General features: G+C 29.8%; 2 protein-coding genes across 13 annotated transcripts in view; one reads left to right on the forward strand and one right to left on the reverse strand.

The window, feature by feature from the left end:
* LOC148229773 (uncharacterized) overlaps positions 1 to 6,020 on the forward strand; it is an 80,804-nt gene extending 74,784 nt beyond the window's left edge. For all 4 annotated transcript variants that reach the window (XM_088198861.1, XM_088198862.1, XM_088198859.1 and 1 more), the window contains 2 exons: positions 4,691 to 4,816; positions 4,887 to 6,020. In XM_088198861.1, coding sequence (XP_088054987.1) covers positions 4,691 to 4,816; positions 4,887 to 5,133 — 373 coding nt within the window. In that variant the 3' untranslated portion in view covers positions 5,134 to 6,020. The remainder of the gene's footprint in view (positions 1 to 4,690; positions 4,817 to 4,886) is intronic.
* Positions 6,021 to 9,339: 3,319 nt separating this feature from the next.
* Positions 9,340 to 18,993, reverse strand: LOC148229774 (cytoplasmic dynein 1 intermediate chain-like). 9 transcript variants are annotated; one of them, XM_088198851.1, is made up of 12 exons: positions 18,941 to 18,993; positions 18,805 to 18,842; positions 18,597 to 18,715; positions 18,366 to 18,529; positions 17,760 to 17,887; positions 15,302 to 15,322; positions 14,007 to 14,054; positions 12,313 to 12,480; positions 11,306 to 11,462; positions 10,863 to 11,235; positions 10,133 to 10,792; positions 9,340 to 9,612 (listed from the first exon to the last, which is right to left on the reverse strand). In XM_088198851.1, the coding sequence occupies exons 3-12, from the start codon at positions 18,708 to 18,710 to the stop codon at positions 9,445 to 9,447; spliced, it is 2,001 nt and encodes a 666-aa protein (XP_088054977.1). In that variant the 5' UTR covers positions 18,711 to 18,715; positions 18,805 to 18,842; positions 18,941 to 18,993; the 3' UTR covers positions 9,340 to 9,444. The 9 variants fall into 9 exon arrangements, with proteins under 9 accessions (XP_088054977.1, XP_088054974.1, XP_088054983.1 ...); XM_088198848.1 differs by having other exon boundaries at positions 18,348 to 18,529; XM_088198857.1 differs by having other exon boundaries at positions 12,313 to 12,519; positions 18,348 to 18,529.
* Positions 18,994 to 19,757: the final 764 nt, after the last annotated feature.

Genomic DNA, 19,757 nt, shown 5'->3' on the forward strand with positions numbered 1-19,757 from the left:
CGAGTTCTTGACACGTTAAACTGTATATATGTTTTTAAAATGAGTGTGATACTACTTAAATATGCATTAAAAATAATAAATAGCTGAAAATACAATAACTAAGCCGCATGAAAACAATGAAATAAGTACACATTATCAATATACATATGTATATTAAAATAGTAATTAAATTTGTGTCTCAGTTTCAAGATTTATGAATATTTAATTGTAGCCATTATTCAATGCTAAAAATGACGTTTCTTTTATATAGTTATTCTCGTTGATAATGCTTGAATTAAAGTGATTCTGAGATTTTCTTTTTTTCGCTCAGAGCGATTTTCCTTCAATAGAACGTCCTGTTTGGTAGTAGAGGGTCAAGTTTATTTCGAATAAAGGACGGATGAAAAAAGGTACAACAAATCGATGTATGTATGTTTTTAAATGATAAAACGTAAATATGTATCTACATATGTGTATAACTGAACTTTTATTTAATTTTAGAGAATTCGAAATTAACATGTAATTTGAAAAAGCTCTTTGCAAATAAATTCTTAGAAGTAAGCTTTATTCATTCATGTATGTTTATTATACATATAAAAATAAAGATCAACTAAACGTGCCTATTTTTAAACTTTAAACTAAACATGTTATGCTTTCCAAACCAGAAATTTTTTCGAGTATATTATAAATATAAAAAAAATTCAATATATGTATGTACATATATTAAAATTATTTATTAAATATATCAATAATCGTAATATACATTCGTAATATGTATGTATATGAATCTAGAAACAGAGCTATTAATAAAATATATTTTAAAGTTATTAATTAATATCTTAATAATAAAGTTTTATATTGTATGCTAAAAATAAAATCAGTATCATCAAGCAGGTTTAATTGCTTGTTTACAAAAAAATCCAACAAATCCAATATTTGTAGTATCTTAGTTATAAAATCAGTATAAATGTATTTATTATTGATGTAACTCCTCTAAAATTGTAGCTATATAACTATCACATTCATGCCATTAACTTTAATCATCTTTTTGAATAGTCTAATGCGCGTCAGTTGATGTTGATTCAAAATAATCTTATTGTAATTTCAAAACAATCGTAGTTACAAAAAAGTGGAAGAAAAACCTTTATTTATTTTACTGTGTCATTGTTTTTTTTTTTTAATTTTAACACCGTAACCATCGGAACGATTAAAAAAATACACAAATCATTAGCAGATATATCTAAAGTCATCAAATAACTTTACTATATGTTTTACTAGATTATTTAAAAGTTCTATTTCACCTCTTTTGACTCTGTTGATACTTTCAACATTTATTTAAATATATCAAATTATGAAACTGTTTGATAAAACACATAATTTTAATCGATTCAATATTTTATTTAACAAAGAGAGCAACGAATATCTTCAGCTGTAGGTTATGTACCACACAACTCGTATTAGTGAAGTCAGTAATGCGTGTAGCGCTATATATTATAACATACTATTTAATTAAAGTAAAATTTGCGTAGCACGGTCAAAGTGAGTTTTAAAGTGAAATGGATATTTGTTGCCTTTATAGAATAAAAAGCACTCTGTAAAAATATGATTTTTTATGACTTATTTAAATTCTTGAAATTATATCAACGTCTCATGCGACAAAAAGTCTGAGTAGCACTAATTTATAATATGTGCGAGTGGGACGTGACTTCGCGTGGGGATCGAAAATATCTTCTTATAAGACAAGGCCTCGCAATAGTTGATCGTAATTTGACAGATAGTATAGCTTCGTGTCAATATCTAACTCAAAATAAATGACAGTTGGCAACTATTAGATGTTTTATTGACTTTCGTGCTAAGACGAGAAAAACGAGATAAAACTTTTTGACTAAATCTGGTCAAAATCGATTGTTCAGCTGATCTCTAATATAATATAAATTATAATAAAATTTTAGGCGCACTATTTATGGATTGTAAAAGTAGTTGTGTCTAAATTAAATAAAGAGGATATCATGCTTTATTATCATAAAATTGCGTTTCAATATATCTAAAATGCTGGACACGCCAGTAAAATATATGTGAAAATATAACTCAAAGCTTTCCCATTATCTCGAGCAATGTTTTTTCACCTTTGTTCGTCGACTTGATTCAAATCACGAAACTCATATTTACATATTATATTAATATTTTCCCATACTATTTATTTTATCTAGATGGTCTTACAATGGAGAATATATATATTTTTTTGTTATATAATATTAATAATAGGAAAAATGTAACGTTTATCATGCGAGGGCTGAGGCGAAAGCTCGCTTGCGTTTCTCCTCGGCTAATAATTTATACAACATTCGACGCACAAGGCTGAGGGTTATTTTTGGAAAATCCCCTAGGTCTGGGGAAACGAAAGGGAGCCCCAGACCTCAGAGAACCCCTAAGCAAGGGGTAGCCCCGGGCGAAACTTGGGGTAATTGCGCTTTCCCCGTGTGCGCATCGAAAATTTGTCCAAGGTTTTGTCCAACACTTATACGTGCTTATATTTTCTATTAATACATATTTTTAATATTTATATAAATATTATATAATTATCTAATTCACTTGGATATAATAATAATAATTCGTACAAATAAAGTCTTCCTAACATATAGCATCATTAAATATTTATATATTAAATTTAAATACAATATTAATACCCTGTATATTTATAATTTAATTTATTTTATGAACCGAAAATTTTAACACTTTAGACTTTTCACTTCCGCCGCTACAGTACAAGCTACCGGAAGTAAGTTTAAGTCGGTTTTCATAATTTTCTCATTTATTTAGTATTTTCATAAACGCTTACGAAGTATTAAATAAGCTCTTGCAAGTCATTGATGTTGTTTTAACCACTTTAGTTAATTGCTTAGGGCTTTCAATGTTTTATAAGCTATTTTTTATTCATGAATAATAAATAACGATTTACCTTAATCAATATTAATTAAGCACAAAGGGATGGTTATCTTGAGTTTGTAAATTTATTAATATATATTCAAAGATAAGAATGCTTTCAACTTTATCGCAGAAAGTTCAGAACATATAATATTATATGAAAGGGACAGGCAATGTGCCAGAAGGCAAAATCGATAAAAGGCGTTTCATAGAAATTTAAGATCTAATGTTATATAACATTATGATAAATTAAGAGGCGTTGGTTAAAATTGAAATTAATATTATTTTATAATTGTTTTTTTTTCAATATTACGATATAGGGATAAATAAAAATATTAGTTGTTTATGGCCATCCTATATCTAACATACTTTTTCTATTCATTATTAACAGCTTTTTGAAAAAAAATAGATAACCACTTACCCATAACAGAGTATTAATAGTTTACTGCGCATTTTTGACATAGCAATTTATAAGCGGTAAACCTTTTATAGAGTATATATAAAAAACAATCGTTATAATGCTCACTTTATCATGTCATGATTTGGTTATTTGTATTTATAAAGCAAAGTGCGTTTCGCTATATTTATTTTTAGAAATTTAGATAAAAATAGATGGGGTCGTTTATCATTTTTTTTCGTTACAATGCTTTCCTGTTTTTCGCTAGTGGGAAATTTACGAAGGCTATGTAATCGAAAAACAAATCTGAACCCTGGGTTTGCTGTTTTCCCTCAGGGTTGTGTAATGCGTTATGAATACATATCTGTGTGTTTTTACGTTTGATGTTTCGAACTTTTATTATATAGGTAACGTTATATGTTATGTACCTATAGCAATTTTATTACCAAAGGTACGAACATATAAATGATATATTGACGGACTTTGTTTTCGAAAACATTTTCGTAACATGTTGTTTGTAACGAGATGAAATGTTATGTGCTATATATTATAGAAAATCTGTATTATTTGTAGGATACTCGAGTGTAAAAATACTTCGTCGTTTCATCAATATTTCTACTATTTTTTAACAATGAAACTCGTTGGTGTAAATTTATACTGCTGCTATTTTCCAGTTTTAAATTGGTATATATATCATAAAGCGTCTCTATGCTATAAATAAATAAACCTTGGATTTTAATAACCCGCGAACTATTACTAATACATTAAAAATAGAAACATTGGATACATTTAAGGACGGAATAGCGTAGTCCGTAGCGTCTCAGACTAGTAACTATGAGGTTGCGGTTTCGAGTCCCGGCAGCGACACTCGAATTTTTATTTATAATAAAACTGCGCTATTATTAAAAAAACGGACCCAGCTGCAGTGACATCTATTGGTTATAAATTGTATTCCAAATAATAATTTATAATTATTAAAAATGTAGATGTCACCGATTCCCAAACTTTCAGTCTGGTGGTTTAATACTTACATATTATATCTGATTGTCTGACTCAGTTGATACAGATTTATCCCGTTGTAACGCATTGGGCTTACGCCTTTCAAGTTACAACGTAAGATTTAATAAAAAATAAATTTTAGTAGTTTGTATTCATGTTTGATCAAATTATTCATCCGTGAGACTAGGAAAATCTGTGAAAACCTAATCTATTATGACCGATCGGAATTATAATTATATAATAATCATAAATTCCGATCTCCCAGATCAAATATGGGATTCGAGTTCAGGTCTTTCTGTTATTAGTCACCGACGACACCCATTTTATCTATCGTGCTGGTATGTACATTGCTGTTCAATTTAATTAATGATTTTATGTTTTACTTTTCAGTGCATTAGCAGCTCCAGGAGCAACGTTGAGTCCAGCTCAAACCTTCGGCTCGATCCGATCTCTCTCTGGACCGCGGGAAGTCGCAAGCTTTCCTTTATCTCGTACGCCTAGTCCGCCGCCAGATCAGTAAGTTCCTCGATCAAATCAGTCCTTTTGCTTAAAAAATATTTTCTTTAATATCCAACGCATTTTTCAGACCAAAGATTGATGAAAGCGAAAACCAAAGCGAGCCACCGGAAACGCTATCGTTCACTTCACCGGTGCACAACTTTCAAGCCGTCGAATGCAAGCTGACTACGACTGACGAAATAAATTCGCAGAAAGAGCAAACGAACGCTGCCGAGGAGATGGAGAAAAACAACTGCAGAAAATCTGAAACGTCTTCCATTACATCCGGTAGAAAATCCGTTTCTATCGTTCTGCCAGCGTACGGAAAGGGCTGATCTATGGACGGCAGATACGGCGATAGAGTATAACAGCCGGTTGTTAATAATAATATTGACGTTAGTGATAGACATCCTTATGATGAATTGTGAAAGACAATTGTTTTATATGACCTTACTATGTGAATCATTCGATAGAATTTTTTATACTACGTAACGGCTTGTAAAGTGTTTTCGGTGATTTTGAATGCATTTAATCATATGATCGATGTCATTTTAACGACAATTTATTAAATATTAAGTTGCTCCATAAGTACTGTCCATCGTTAGAAATCTTTCAAATAGTTTATAATAATTGTCATTTTATTAAAATAATTATGACGTATACATAGATAAACGACAACGGAAGATATCTTAGACATCTTATAATAAGGAATATGTTTTCATAAATAAATTAAAGAGAGACATTCTAAGAAAAATATACAAATGACATTTTAGCACTGCAACAATTGTTTCTAAAACTAATCGAGTGGTTTGAAGTCAATGATCGAGCTTATTTTTTATATAAAAAAATATATTTAACTTTCAATACCATGATAAATATATTTCTTAAGAAATCTATCTAAGAGCCTAGAACAGGGATTTCAAACCATTTTTTTCGCCGTGGATTGAACCACATTGTGGACAAATTTAAATATCAAAATAAGCTTTAAAACTCAATGCATAAAATGCAAAATGACTTCTTTGCTTTTCATTTTCATTCAACTTGTTTGTTGAATGCGATTCGCAGTTCTGTCTATGGGATAAGGGTGGTTCCTAGATTGTGTGAAAATAGACAGAAGATAACTGAATCCAAATTCACACAAGAATGTCTTTGTATATGGAATGAAAACACGGAGTGCTTTTCCATCATAATATGAGAACATAATAATTGATAAAAAAATAAAGTAAACTTAAACTATATGACAGAACCTATGTAGCAACCTGTAAAATTAAATTAACACTGAACATTGCATAAAATGTTGGATGTTATTGATCAAACTCTCGTACAATCTAATTATTGTATTTAGAAAATTATATAATCATAGATAGATGTATGTGCTCAAGGAAAAGTAAAATGTGCTAAAGGTGTGAAGCTTGCAACGTTTGTATCGTTCATCCGTCAACATTGTTATAGGAAACGAATCATTGGCTCAAATTTCCGTCCACGTGTGCCAATTGCGATGCGATACCTATCTGATTTAGGTATCTGTGCCATAGTGGATAAAAGAAAGGCAGAATGTCTATAAATTTGTTTGGCTGAGTAAAATCTAAAATTAATCGATGGAGTATTATTAATGAATAATTAGCTTATACATATTTAATAACGAATCTACAAAGTATTCATATCAAAATGTTGTTTTAATATTTATTTGGTTGTTATCTTAATATATGAGGTGTGCTCAGATGTTGCCTGTATTATGTGCAGTAAGATTAATCTCAGTATTATATTGTAATGTACAGAAGAGAAGCACGGGTTACATTTGAATGCACCTCGTGCCGTATATTATATCAAATAATATACAAATAATAATTTATCGAAGCGAATATTTGTCTAAAAATATATTATGTACATATATAATTAAATATTTATTATTAAATTGTAATTATTGTAACATCTATACATGAAAATCACTATGTTTAGAATTTGTTTTATTATTATTATTTGTCTTATATTTGAGGTGGACATTAAACATATAGGGGAGTGAGTAACCAAAAGTTGAGGGAGTGAACCATTTTTATCATAGAATCAATTTTGGACATATCCTTTTTTTATAAAGAATAAACATCTATAAAACTATCCTTTTAAAATCACGTTACTTCAAATGCAGACGTGTCCTGAGAAAAGTTCTTCGAACTCAAACAAATATAAGCAATAAAACAGAGAAGTTAGCGTTAGGTCACATGATCAATCATTATTTTATGTAATTTTATTGTTTCCGAACTGATTGATTTTGCTATTTTCTATTTTGGTTAATACAATTCTAGTAAAGCTCGTAAAGATGTTCAAAGTTCAAATTGAAACAAGCTCATTAAATTTATATATGACGTCTAATCTATAATAAAAATATAAAAGATAAATATAATTAACAAGTACCGATAATTATATAGTGAATAAAAGTAAATAAATGTCAGATATTGATTCTAGACGTCGCTGATGGATATAAATTCCATTATCAAGATAGTTAGGTGTATGCGCATACATAAAACATGAATACTGCCAATCAATGTTGATATGCTCACAATTTTGCTTTAAGAATGTATTACTAACAACCTACAGTAATGTTTCTTGTTACTCGTGACTTATGAGTGGTCAATTTACTGTGTGTTCTGAGTGATACATTCTTAGATTAACCAGTGTATCGAGAATTCACATTTACGATTCAATACTGCAAAGACAATCTTCCATTTTAATTGTTTAAGTGTCTATTTGCAGACAAAAAAAGGCATGTATTTGAATTTGGACCACAATATTTTTAACGTCCACCTTTTTTATGTATGTACATGTATATTAATTATATGCTCAATTTTATGATCAAATGAATTAGAACTCATTTATATTACGTTATTTCCAAAAAAATGTGATCATCATATAATTATAGTTAAATACTCGTTGATTTTAACGTTTCAAGTAAATCACTTTTATAGTATTGTAAAATAATAATTCCAAGTCAATTTATTTCTGATTATAATGTGTATCGTGTAGTTTGTGCAAATATATAATGATAAATGTCTAAGTTTATTTTATAGTTTCCCATGCGAAGATATTACATGATAAATGTGTTTGTAGACATTATTCGATGTGATCCATACGTACTATATCTTATATAATAAATAAACATATTGAAATATTATGTAAAAGAGACGACCCGACAGACCTACTGTTTTTCGTCGCGTTTACCAAATTTACTTTTAAAAGAGTGATAATTCTATAAGTAGGAAATAGTAAAGTGTATAAAAGAAAAAAATAATTCGATATTGAGGCTGATAAAATAAGATACCGTTTTAGTTTCTTAAGCGACAATATGGCTAACTTACAATTTTCATAGATTTGTATCGACTACGTAACTTCCATTGATTAATAAAAAAATATATTAAAACAGTGTTCAGTAAGAAAATTCAACTTCTTTCTCGATGTACGTGAAAGTATTAATTAATACATTTTTATTGATTGATTTATTGATACAAACACACATACACACTTATTGAATATTGGCAAAATATTTACAGAATCTGTTTCTGTCGTGATTGTGTGATACAGGCGGCTTTTGTGTAGAATTATGTATCGTATTAATTAAATGGCAATGTTATTGTAATATTATATAGGCGTACATTAAATGGAGTTATAATTAAGTGAAAGCTCAAACATCTGTCTTGATTAAAATATTTAATTAAATATTAAATATATGTATTTGGCGATACGGTTTGATTTAAAATTTAATAAGATAAGATGCCAATGTAATGTGAAATAGGACTTAAGTAAGATTATATCACACAATTCAATTCTTATTGCAACATATTTGTATGATATTGCCAATATTCGTATATTGCATGTGTTAAATAAACTCATATATTTAAAAAATAATTTGTTTCATTAAAAAATAATACAATTTCTTGCTTCGTCTAACTTTTCAATCAAGTTGTCGTTGATTCGGGTGAATAAAAGGATATAATATCTACAAAATATAATTCCAAATTGATTTTAATAATATATTAATTAAATACTACAAATATATTGTATTTAAAAATAATATAAAAAATGTAGCACAATAACTTTTAATAGCAACAAAAAACGATTTCATGGGTATAAATACAATACAATTTAAAATTAAATGGCCTATTTAAATAATTACTATATTTATTTATATAAAAATGTTTAATATTCAAAGCTTCAGAACTTTTTGAATGAAAGTGTAATCTATATTGAATAATTTAGTTGACACTAACCGAGAGGTGGGGTCTCTATAAATATATTGAAGACCAAGGTTATGGTAATCAATATAGAAGACACTCCCAAACCAAACCTATATAGCAACAAAAGGATTGAGCAGGTAGTGTTTTAAATACCTGCACAGCACCTGAAGAAGTTTTATACTCAACTGAAATTGTTAGATATGTATTTGAAAGTATCAAAAAGAAATCGAATAGTTTTAACATAATAAATACATAAAAGTTATATTAATGACTCAGTATTGCAATACTTAAAATGATCAAAATAAAAAGTCAGCATTAGTTACATTATAATCAGTATTTGATTGGAATGCCTTTAGATACCAATAACTTGAGCTGTGATTACAAATTTGAAGCGACTATTACAAATATAAGCTATATTTATCGCAATGGATTAGATGCTAGAGAAGACATGCTAGAAAGCGAATTCGGTCCAGATGCTGCAGAAAGATTCAACTTGTCCATCTCATCATCAGCTTGGTTATTCTTTAACTCTTGCATAGTATAAAGGAATTTGTTCCAATCGTCGTGACGTGGAGTAGCCAGATGCTAAAAAAATTAAAAATAATATGCATTATTACTTCACTTAAAGTACAATACAAAAGCATTTTGTTAGTCAGTTTCGACCAACTGTATGGATAAGTCATCGGAGAATACATAAAAGTAGTATAAATTAACTGAAAGCTTTTAATCTATATTTATTACTAATATATTTTATTCACAATATATAATTCAATTGAAAAAATGTTAATTTAATCCTTAATATTTATGGACTGCTAGTTTATGTTGTATTTTTGAAAAACAGTGTGTTATCATAATTATATAGATCTTACTAATCAAATTTGTTAGGCAGATCTCTATAAACTCTGAAAACACTTATCAGTACAACAATTTAAAGGTTCACTTTTACGTAATAAGCAATTTAAACAATTTAAGGAAAGCGCGTAGAAAAATAATGTACTTAATTTTTTGTCCAATAAATTACAAGATAAAAAATATTTAAGGTTTTCATTTTTAGAGATGTATGTACATAAAGAAATATTAAAATAATAATTAGATTTGAACTTACCTCAGCAACGTCGTACACCCATATTTTTCCAGTATCATCTCCGACCGTGATATGTTGACCATTTGGTGTCCAACTGGCCCGATTTAGAGCTACTCCTCCGTCTACTTGAATGCTAGCCGCTGGTACTTCCGTATCTTGATTCAAATTCCACAAATCGAGTCGTCCAGATCCATCCACGCACGCAAAGAGAGCCGGATGAACCGGAGACCAAGCGACGTCCAACACGTAATCTCCGCTGTCTTCGAATGAATACAACGGCTTATTCTCCTTAAGACTCCACAGCTTGAGCGTCCAGTCCATGGACGATGTCAAGAATAAGTGTGAGAAATCAATTCCGCCTGAAACGGAGTGGCATGAGATACCAGTGACGGGACCTGCATGAGCTTCGTACAATTCGGTGACACCGGCTCGAACACCATGCCGGCAGCCAGAATACACGTTCCCTTCTTCGCTACCGATTACAAAGTTGTTCACGTCCGATTGCGGGAAAGCCATGCATGTAACAGCTATGGCTTTGCTTTGTCTATGCTGCAACTCTAATGTCTCTTGCGGTTGAGATAACATATCCAACGACCAGGAACACAGCCGACCGTCAGTTGAGACGGATATCAAATTGTGGGCGTTTTGTGTTCCGACAACGTTCAAGCAATAGACTGGATGCTGAAATAAATACATATATAATAAAAAATATATTCATATATATAAGTAAAAGCAGTGTATCTAAACATACTGTATGCGCTTGTGAAGATAACGGAGTCCTCTGAACTGGCGTTCTCTTCTGAACTCGATTGTCCCACAAGACAATTTGACCAGAATAAGTACCGCCTAGGATCAGATTAGGATGAAACCGTGCAAACGTTGCGCTCATCACTGGGGATTGGCAATGGAAGACGTCTTCAGGCGTCGTCTTTTTAAATTTAGTGTTCCACACAAGACAAACACCATCAGGATCGTGAGGGGCATCTTCACTATTGTGATAACTAGCTAACAACAATTCTGGATGATGTGAGCTCCAATCGAGTGATGTGACGCATCTGCCTTTCGACCAACGTTCGCAAAAGAAAGTGCGATTCAACGATAGTTTAGCATCGCCTTTATCATCCCTAAAATATGAAAATAAACAATTTTATTATTTTTAAATTATATGCATATATTTTAGATAAAGAATTATACCTAGTATCATCTGTATCCTCGCCACCAGTGTAATCCATATAAATATCACCGTTTTCAGCTAGTGCTCTTTCCATGATTTTACTAGCACGGGATACAAATCGTTGAAAATCAGCTGACAGAACAATCATCTGCTTTTCATCTTCACTAAGTTCTCTCACTGAAATATATTATTTCAGTATTCATATTTTTTTTTTATTATCTGTATACAATCAAAATGTAATTTCAAAAGACAACGCATACTAGTAAATAAGCTCAAAGTTCAGACAAATATTTTTTCACATAAAATAATGATTAGTTGTTCTCTGATTTGTGACTCTTATATACATGTATTTGTGTCAGTTCTTCTGCTCCTACTGTTGCTTTTCCCTCTTGGATGAACAATAGAGTGTTCTCTGTTATGCTTTGTTACTCTGCTATGCTTTGTTCGTCATAGGTAGTGCCTTGCGCTTCTACCTCGGACGGTCGCCCGAGAGATCACCACCTCAAGGGTTTTAATCTCATGAGGGTCCCCCCGCTCTCCCACACTATAAACGGCGAACTCCAGCGTGTAGTCGACTGGCGCCGATTTAGAGGGTATGCATATTGGATTTGTTTAAAAATGTTTTTGGCCTGTATAAGGGACACCCTAAAGAACACCCATGACAAAATATTCCGAACATGCCCACCCATAACAAAACATGTGAAACGCCCATTTTTAGCCCTCACAGAAATTTCAATAGACTAATAATAAACTGGTGTTTTTAGACTATAGATGTGTATAATTGTAATCCGACATGAAATAATCTAATACTTATTGATGAATAATTATGGCATATTGGAGTGTTCCTAATTAGCATATTTTGTAAATCTGAATGAGCAAATTTTATCAAAATGTTCTCCTGAAATTATAAAAGCTTTCTAAACGTTCCCTTGTATATGGAAAGATTTATGCATAAAGCCAGATATTATGGCAAGTAAATAGAATGAGAATATACAATAGTTAATATGTAGAATGGTTCATAATATACCTTCTTTTTTCTCTTCCTCTTTCTTCATGTCCTTTTCCATTTGAGTGACGGCCGGTTGCACCTCCTTAACCTGCGGAAGACCATGCGGCAGGATACCCGGTGGCAAACGCGAGTGGAAGCCGCCGGCGCCTGAAGCTCCGCCTTCCAAACTGTGTTCCTCTTCCTCGCCTTGGTTGCGCGCACCACCAATGTCGTCGAACGTTAACACTGAAGTGGTGAATAAGATGGTCCCGGACGAAACAAATATGCCTAACTAGCTAAGCTAACTTTTTAAGAAAAAAACTTTCTCTAATCTATCACTATTGAAAAGCCTATCTATCTATAATATGATATTATATTTTAATAAAATTAAAAATCAAGTCTCAATCATGCAAAATTTAAAAAAATATATATGTATATAAAATTGTGATTTACTTTAAATTTAATAAGATACAACTTAAAACTAATGTATATATATATAATTAATTGTGCGACTTTAAAGCCAAATCATATTGCATTCGTTTATTGCATGTATGGGGAGGACAGGCGGGTATTTTGTTGTTGTTGTTTGTTTATTATAAATAATAGTAAATTTATTAATATTAATTAATAGTGGCGGTGAGTTATTACTGGTAATTATTAACAAGCGGAACTTACGAATGTCGCGTTATGTTAAAAAAAAAGTTAAAAACATTCGAAGCGGATGTTAAAATATAAACTGATGTGCATTTGGAAATAATAATAAATAGATGTGCGCCAAAAGTTAAAATAAAAAAATACAACACATATTACCGATGACTTCCCGAGCTCTCCACAATTAGGTGGATATCGTATATATGTATGTGGTGATAAATTATAATTAGAGAATAAATAAATAATCGAAATAACAATAGGTGAAAAGCAAGCTACAGAAGTGATTAAATAGCTATGGAGGTATATATTAATACAATACTAATCACGAAGCTCGTGCAATACAATACGCATGCAATAAGCAAACTCAAAATAGAATATTGATAACTTCAACGAAACGACTTTTATATAGTAGATATATAAATGCGCATCTAAAAATAATTAAAAGTGGTGACTATTATTTAATTTAAAATATTATTTCCACTTATTTTTATTTAACACAAGTATTAAAGTATTATTAAATACAGTATGAACATTCTTGTATCAAAACTCACAATCTCCAATGTTGCTACAAAAATGCATTAAACACAATTTTATTAATTTAAAATTCAGGTGGCTAAAAGAAAGATATTTATCAATAATATTATTTATTTTTTATATATAATTCTAAAATAGTATTAACTGAGTTGCAGATTTTATGTGTTTATGTAAATAAATTAATGATTTTTTCCTACATAATAAATTCATTATAGCTAAAGAAAAATTTAAAACATTTTCCTCAAAATTATTCAAAGGGAGATTGTAAATTTTGATATAAGCACATCATATATCGTCTGTTCTTTGACGACCTGTCATTATTTCGTTCTTTTAAATTAATGTGTGTAAATGTCAAATTTTATAGTGAATCGGTGTCGTTTCAATCAGTTGTTAAATTATATAATCAACGCTAAAAATAATGTACGATATGCGAAATGTGCAGCTAAAAAAACTATAGAGTGCTCAAATAAAATGTATTGCAAGCATGCTGTGTTAAAATATGTAGTATATAAAAAATATAATGTAGCGATGTCAGTATAAAGACCTACCTGTGAACTCGTCTTCCCACTCTAAACCCGGGTTTAGATTGTACTCATCTTGAATAAGGAGAGGAAAAATAAAATCACGTCAGTATGATGTACAACATTGTTTAGAGTCAAATAATTAAAATTACGATATTATGCAAAATCCATGTCAGACTTATGTATTATTATTACAATGATTCCCAGTGTCATAATTCGATGATTTAATAATTATATGTCATGAATACAGGATCTTTCTGTGGTATGTTTTTTAACAGAGGATAGAAGTAAACACACAGTCGCAAGTGAATGATGAAAGATTAGCGTTCAAGCGCTGTTAAACGCAGCAGCGTGTTTTTAAGGATATAGAAAACGAAGGATATGTTAGTACCATAGTGGTGTTTCCATAAGCTACCCCGCTCCATCCATTGCACATTTTATATTCATATGTATTTACAAAATATTCAAAAAACAGCCCAAGTGTGCGTTAGATAAATATAAAGATAAAAAAGATTCATAGATGTTATTCCACATATAAAGCTTCCATAATGTGCAAATACCATTTAAATATGAAATGGGTTAGTGTGTAAAAATAACCGCTTCTAGAGATGAGCCATGAATATTGTTATAAAAATAAATGTGAATATCTCCATTATTTCTTATATTTTTTTTATAATAACTAATATTATTTTTTAAATAATATAAATTAACTATATGCGAATTGTGGAACAGTTTAACGGATTTGGTCAAACCAATCAGTCTAATGAGTATTTAAATTCGTTTACAAATAAGATTCAATAAAGCATTTTATGAAAAACTGTGTATTTGTTTTTCTATATAATCCAATCATCTTATTGCTCTTGACATTTATTTATTGGAATATTGTAAGCAAAAGGTGTACAAGTAGCAATAATTGAGAGCACATTAACAATGGCAATGTTAAATAAATAATATAACTCTTGATTAAAAATAAAATAATTAAAATCAATCGAGATATTCATATTTCGTTTTATAGCAATATTAGTGCCTCTCCCTTTATATAGTAATATATCCTTCCATGATGTTAGTAATTATATATCACAAGTATTAGAGGACATACATTACGAATAACACAGAGCAGGTGGAGAACTCTGGAAGAGTTATCATGGTTTTATTTTTATATCCAACTTGAGCCATCCCCATAACGTTACATTTCTATACACAACGATTTTTGGAGATTATTTATAAATTAATAATATTAGACAAACAGTCTGAATAGCTTTATGCACTTTTAAATGATATTATAAATGCTAATTTTATGATCGGATCGTACGAAGACTTACCGTAGTAGTCCGTTGCGTGCGCTAAAAGAGATAAAACGAGAAAAAACAATTTTAGATGAGTTGCTAATAATAATCTATGCTTATAAATGTGTCGTATATTTATATTATAATATATATATAAAGCAAATATTATTTTTAAATGAAACTTGGTGCTCGATTATTAAAGCTATGCGTGTCTATTGAGCTTACATAGTATAGCGAGAAAGTTTCTGGACTGAGTGAATAAATACATTTCTGCGAGGAAGCGGTATTGGAACGAGAAAGATATGATTCAATTACAAAATAACTCGAAGAGTTAACGAATATATATTTTATAAACATACTACTCTTAATAATTATAAAAATTATCTTAGAAACTTTCCGGTAATACCATGTATCATTGAATCATATTATTTATATACAAAAGAATTTTCGAACACGGTCAGATTTATATAATTATTATATCTTATAGTGACTTATAGAACGATTTACACAAATGCTGCATCAAAACTGATTCAACAACTAAATATATACACATCTTTAATTATTTATTAGTAAAATCTTATAAATATATATATATCGTACAGAAGAAGTAAAAGCAAGCCATACATATTTATTTTATTTTTTCATTAATAAATAACTCATTGAATGGATCATTCTCATGGTTACACAAATGATTGTATGCGTGTGCAATATAATTTATTTATTGTGCACGAATACTATGAATCGTTTACCTTTCCGCGGACGCCACCAGTCCTCCATGTATCCTGCAAGTGGTGAGGCATTGGAAGAGCAGCCTTTTGTTAGGGTAGCATAAAAACACCAACACAAACACACAATTGCCCAAATCGAAATACACTTGTCATATAAAATATTGTTAAAAATATAAAATAAGAATAAGTTAAAAATAAAATATAAATAAATATAACATTTGGGCAAATGTTGATTTCTAAGAATATAAGTGTTGATGATAATTATGACTTTATAAAGAAAGATCAAAGCCAAAAGATAATGAAACTGAGATACAAAGTCGATTTACGGATTTGACAACCAGATGTACACATGATATAAGTTTGAAATGAATGATTGTAAATAATGGTATCAAAAGTTTTGGCATCAAAACTGCGAACCGACAAAGAAATTCAAAAGTTCCATTATATTTTGAATCAGATGTTTCAAAAATCACCCTTATTTTTTTAATGTATATAAAACAGTATTAATTACAATACCAATAAACTAATTTATAAAATATTGTAGCAATGTTATGTTATGTTGATATTGTTGAGTTTTTCAATTGTTACTATTTCAATATAAGTTTCATATATTTATTGACAAAAATATCACGAACCATCAGTGTTAATAATATCTTTCAAAATATTGATTGAGTAATATTTTTGAGTACGAGTATGAAGTTTTAGAAAAAATAATTAGAAAAAACTTACTCAAATGATTGTTTGCATTATGCAATCCTATTAGCATAGTTATTAAAAACATGTGTGATGATTCTGAATGATTATCATCAAAGTAAAATCTAATTTATATTCACCACAATCAAATTCAAGTTTATATTCTAAAGAAATAGATACTACATTTATAGATTATATTAAGAAGTTGGATAAATTTTTTTTTAAAAACTTAAACAAAAACCCAATACTGAAAAGTTTATGAATAACTCGTGGAAAATGTTATTTTTATTATTTAGTAGAATATTAATCAGTAGTCAGTGTAGTACATAAAGTTTTAAAAATGTTTTTAAATACGTCTTAAATTAGTGCATTTATTTAATAAAAACATTTCAAAAACTAATGTTTATTAATTTCATACATTAAAATGTGTAAAGTAGAATTATTATTTTTTAATCATAATATTCTACTATACACAAATATTGATTTATATTATTATTATTATATATTTAAGTCTATATAAAATAATAATAAAACGAAATGTATATTTTTAGTTTCTCTGTGTTAGACAAACAATTCTACAGTCCCCAAACACATATACCATATCACTGTCCATTTTTGTGTTGTGTCGTTATTAGTAAACAATGCAACATATATTTATGTATTATATATATATATTTCAAAATAATATCTACGAATTACTATTGTATGTATAGAAATAATAATAAAGCAACTGAAAATACAGAAAGAAAAAGATCATGCAAAATAAAATAATAATAAAAATATATATTACTCTCATGTTAATGATACTGGGATATCATGGTAAATATATATTTAATAATAATAATATATAAAAAAAAACAAATAAGAAGCGCTAAAAAGAAAGCTGTATGATTTGACAGGACGTCAAGTAGAACACTGTATTATTTGTACTTTTTTCGGTTATGTCGAATAAATCTGTGTATAAATTGTTCTAGTGTACAAGATTCGTTATAGTTGTTAGGTTAAGGTAATCCGATTAAAACTTGTTTTTAAAATGTAACGGAAATCGTATTGAAAATTAATAGAAATCTCACCGTCCCGGTCGTGACCGCTGGCGTTGGCAGTTTGAGTTTGTTTTGTATATGTGACTAGCTCTTTAGGCGCAATGTTTGTAGATTGAACAAACACAGTGCTAAGTTGAGGCATAACTCGTTTCGCCAATCTGAAACAAATTTTTCATATGAAAAAATGAAATATATTTATCAGTCATGTCAAAATATCTACTTAGTCTACAAAACTTAAAAAAAGATAAATTATAAATATTAAAATTGTTTTTTTATATGTTATTAGACCAACCGAAATTCACTAAAGGGGCATAATATAGACATGTAATGGTCGCTGAAATCCTAGTTACAGCACTTGTGCCACACAATCCATAGTAACGAAGTCATTAATATAGCTATATTGTAATTCACGTATTTTCGAACAGCGCTGATATATATATACATTAATGACTTCAGATAACAAATAAAAGTTTAGACATAAAATAAATAACAAAGCAAAAATGCAGTAATACCTTGTTTAACATAATAAAAAATAAAATAAAAAAGCTGAGACTAAGATTGTAAATCTACAGGTTAAATTAAGTATTACCGCAAATGATAAATAACAATAAAACTGACCCTTGTTGTGAAACTAACAAACTTGTATCAGGCGAAGCTGTAGCCGGAGGTGTGGGAGTCAAGGAAGCCATCGAAGACAGTGACGACAACACTTCGTGGACCGGAGCCACGCCCAACGATGACAGCATTTCGTCCAAGTCGCGTCTACTCTCACCGACGACGACTCCTCCAGCAGCCCGCAACTACATAAATCACAAAATGTTAAATATATCTATAAAAACGGACGAGTCAAATAATATAGAAACATACCGTAGCTTCTTCGACATCTTTCTGCTCTTTCTCGCGCCGCCTTCTGTCTTTTTCTTCGCGCAATGCCTGAAGCTTCGCCTTTTTCCTTTCCAACTCGGCCTTCCGGTCAGACATTTCAACTAAAAAGTCAGTATACAAAATTAATTTTAGTTAGAGTATTTCTAATGATAATTTTATTAATTATTGTTTCGTGGAGCATGTCAGATACCTTTTATGGAAGATGTTGCTCAGGAAAGTTACGGTTTCCTATAATTGAACACAACCAAGTTAGAATCGAAGATTTTTTTACAAAATGGCATTTGAATCCTTTGATGTGGGTTGGTATTGCACAAAAGACTACTCACCGAAAAATTTACGGTCGACCCGTCACATCGGTGTCACAGCCATTACGGTACACAATGTTGCCACTTAAAATAAATATTATGAAAATCGATTTATTACGCATTGTATTAAATTTATTAACAATAACAAAATTCATGCTTACTAGGCTAATTCAAAATAATAGGCTAAAACTTTACTGTTTTAAATATTAATTAAAAATAAAAATATACTTGAGTTTTTTGTGGCAATGTTGTATAATGCGATTTAGTATGAGTTCTGGGGTCAGCTGTGCATAATGCAGGCGGAATGTTTATCTTGGGCACAATTTATTTTGGCCCAGTACACTGTTTGTACGTACAAGCACACGATTCTTCGTTTGTCTACTTAATTTTTCTTCGCTGGTGATTTATTTTGTTGGATACTAAATAGTTAATGTTTAATTATTGTTTGTGTGTCTTGTTGCTGTTTATTTATTAAGTTGTTGTTTTTTATAAATTATTTTAAATGTATTTTTTCACAACGTCAGTAAACAATATATATTAACTATGAATAATATTTATAATTTATTGGATAAACGTTTCTCGTTATTAAGTTTAAAAGAAAAATTGGTAGGCAAAGGACTTGACACAACCCAGATATTTGTCTATTACTCAACCAGATAGTAAAAAACAAGAACAATTTGTGTAACCTGGTTTGATAATAAAAATTGTTGCTTAGTAAGTGACGAAAAATTATTTTTCGTTTTTTTATTGTCTTTTTTAGTGGCGAGAGCTTGTGGACACTCAAGGGCTGTATAGGCCTAAAACATCTTTCCGAGCAAATACAGAAAAATGAATCCAG

Source organism: Plectrocnemia conspersa, unplaced genomic scaffold (assembly GCF_051122295.1).
Source record: "Plectrocnemia conspersa isolate PC_06_02 unplaced genomic scaffold, ASM5112229v1 ptg000011l, whole genome shotgun sequence".
In the NCBI taxonomy this organism is placed as follows: Eukaryota; Metazoa; Arthropoda; class Insecta; order Trichoptera; family Polycentropodidae; genus Plectrocnemia; species Plectrocnemia conspersa.

Excerpts from the sequence above, each read along its gene's own strand:
- LOC148229774 (XM_088198857.1), bottom strand. The coding sequence starts at position 18,710 with ATGTCTGACCGGAAGGCCGAGTTGGAAAGGAAAAAGGCGAAGCTTCAG. Across the intron at positions 17,888-18,347 it reads TTGTTAGTTTCACAACAAGG|ATTGGCGAAACGAGTTATGC; the intron begins GTCAGTTTTATT and ends AATTTGTTTCAG. Across the intron at positions 11,236-11,305 it reads GAGGATACAGATGATACTAG|GGATGATAAAGGCGATGCTA; the intron begins GTATAATTCTTT and ends TTCATATTTTAG.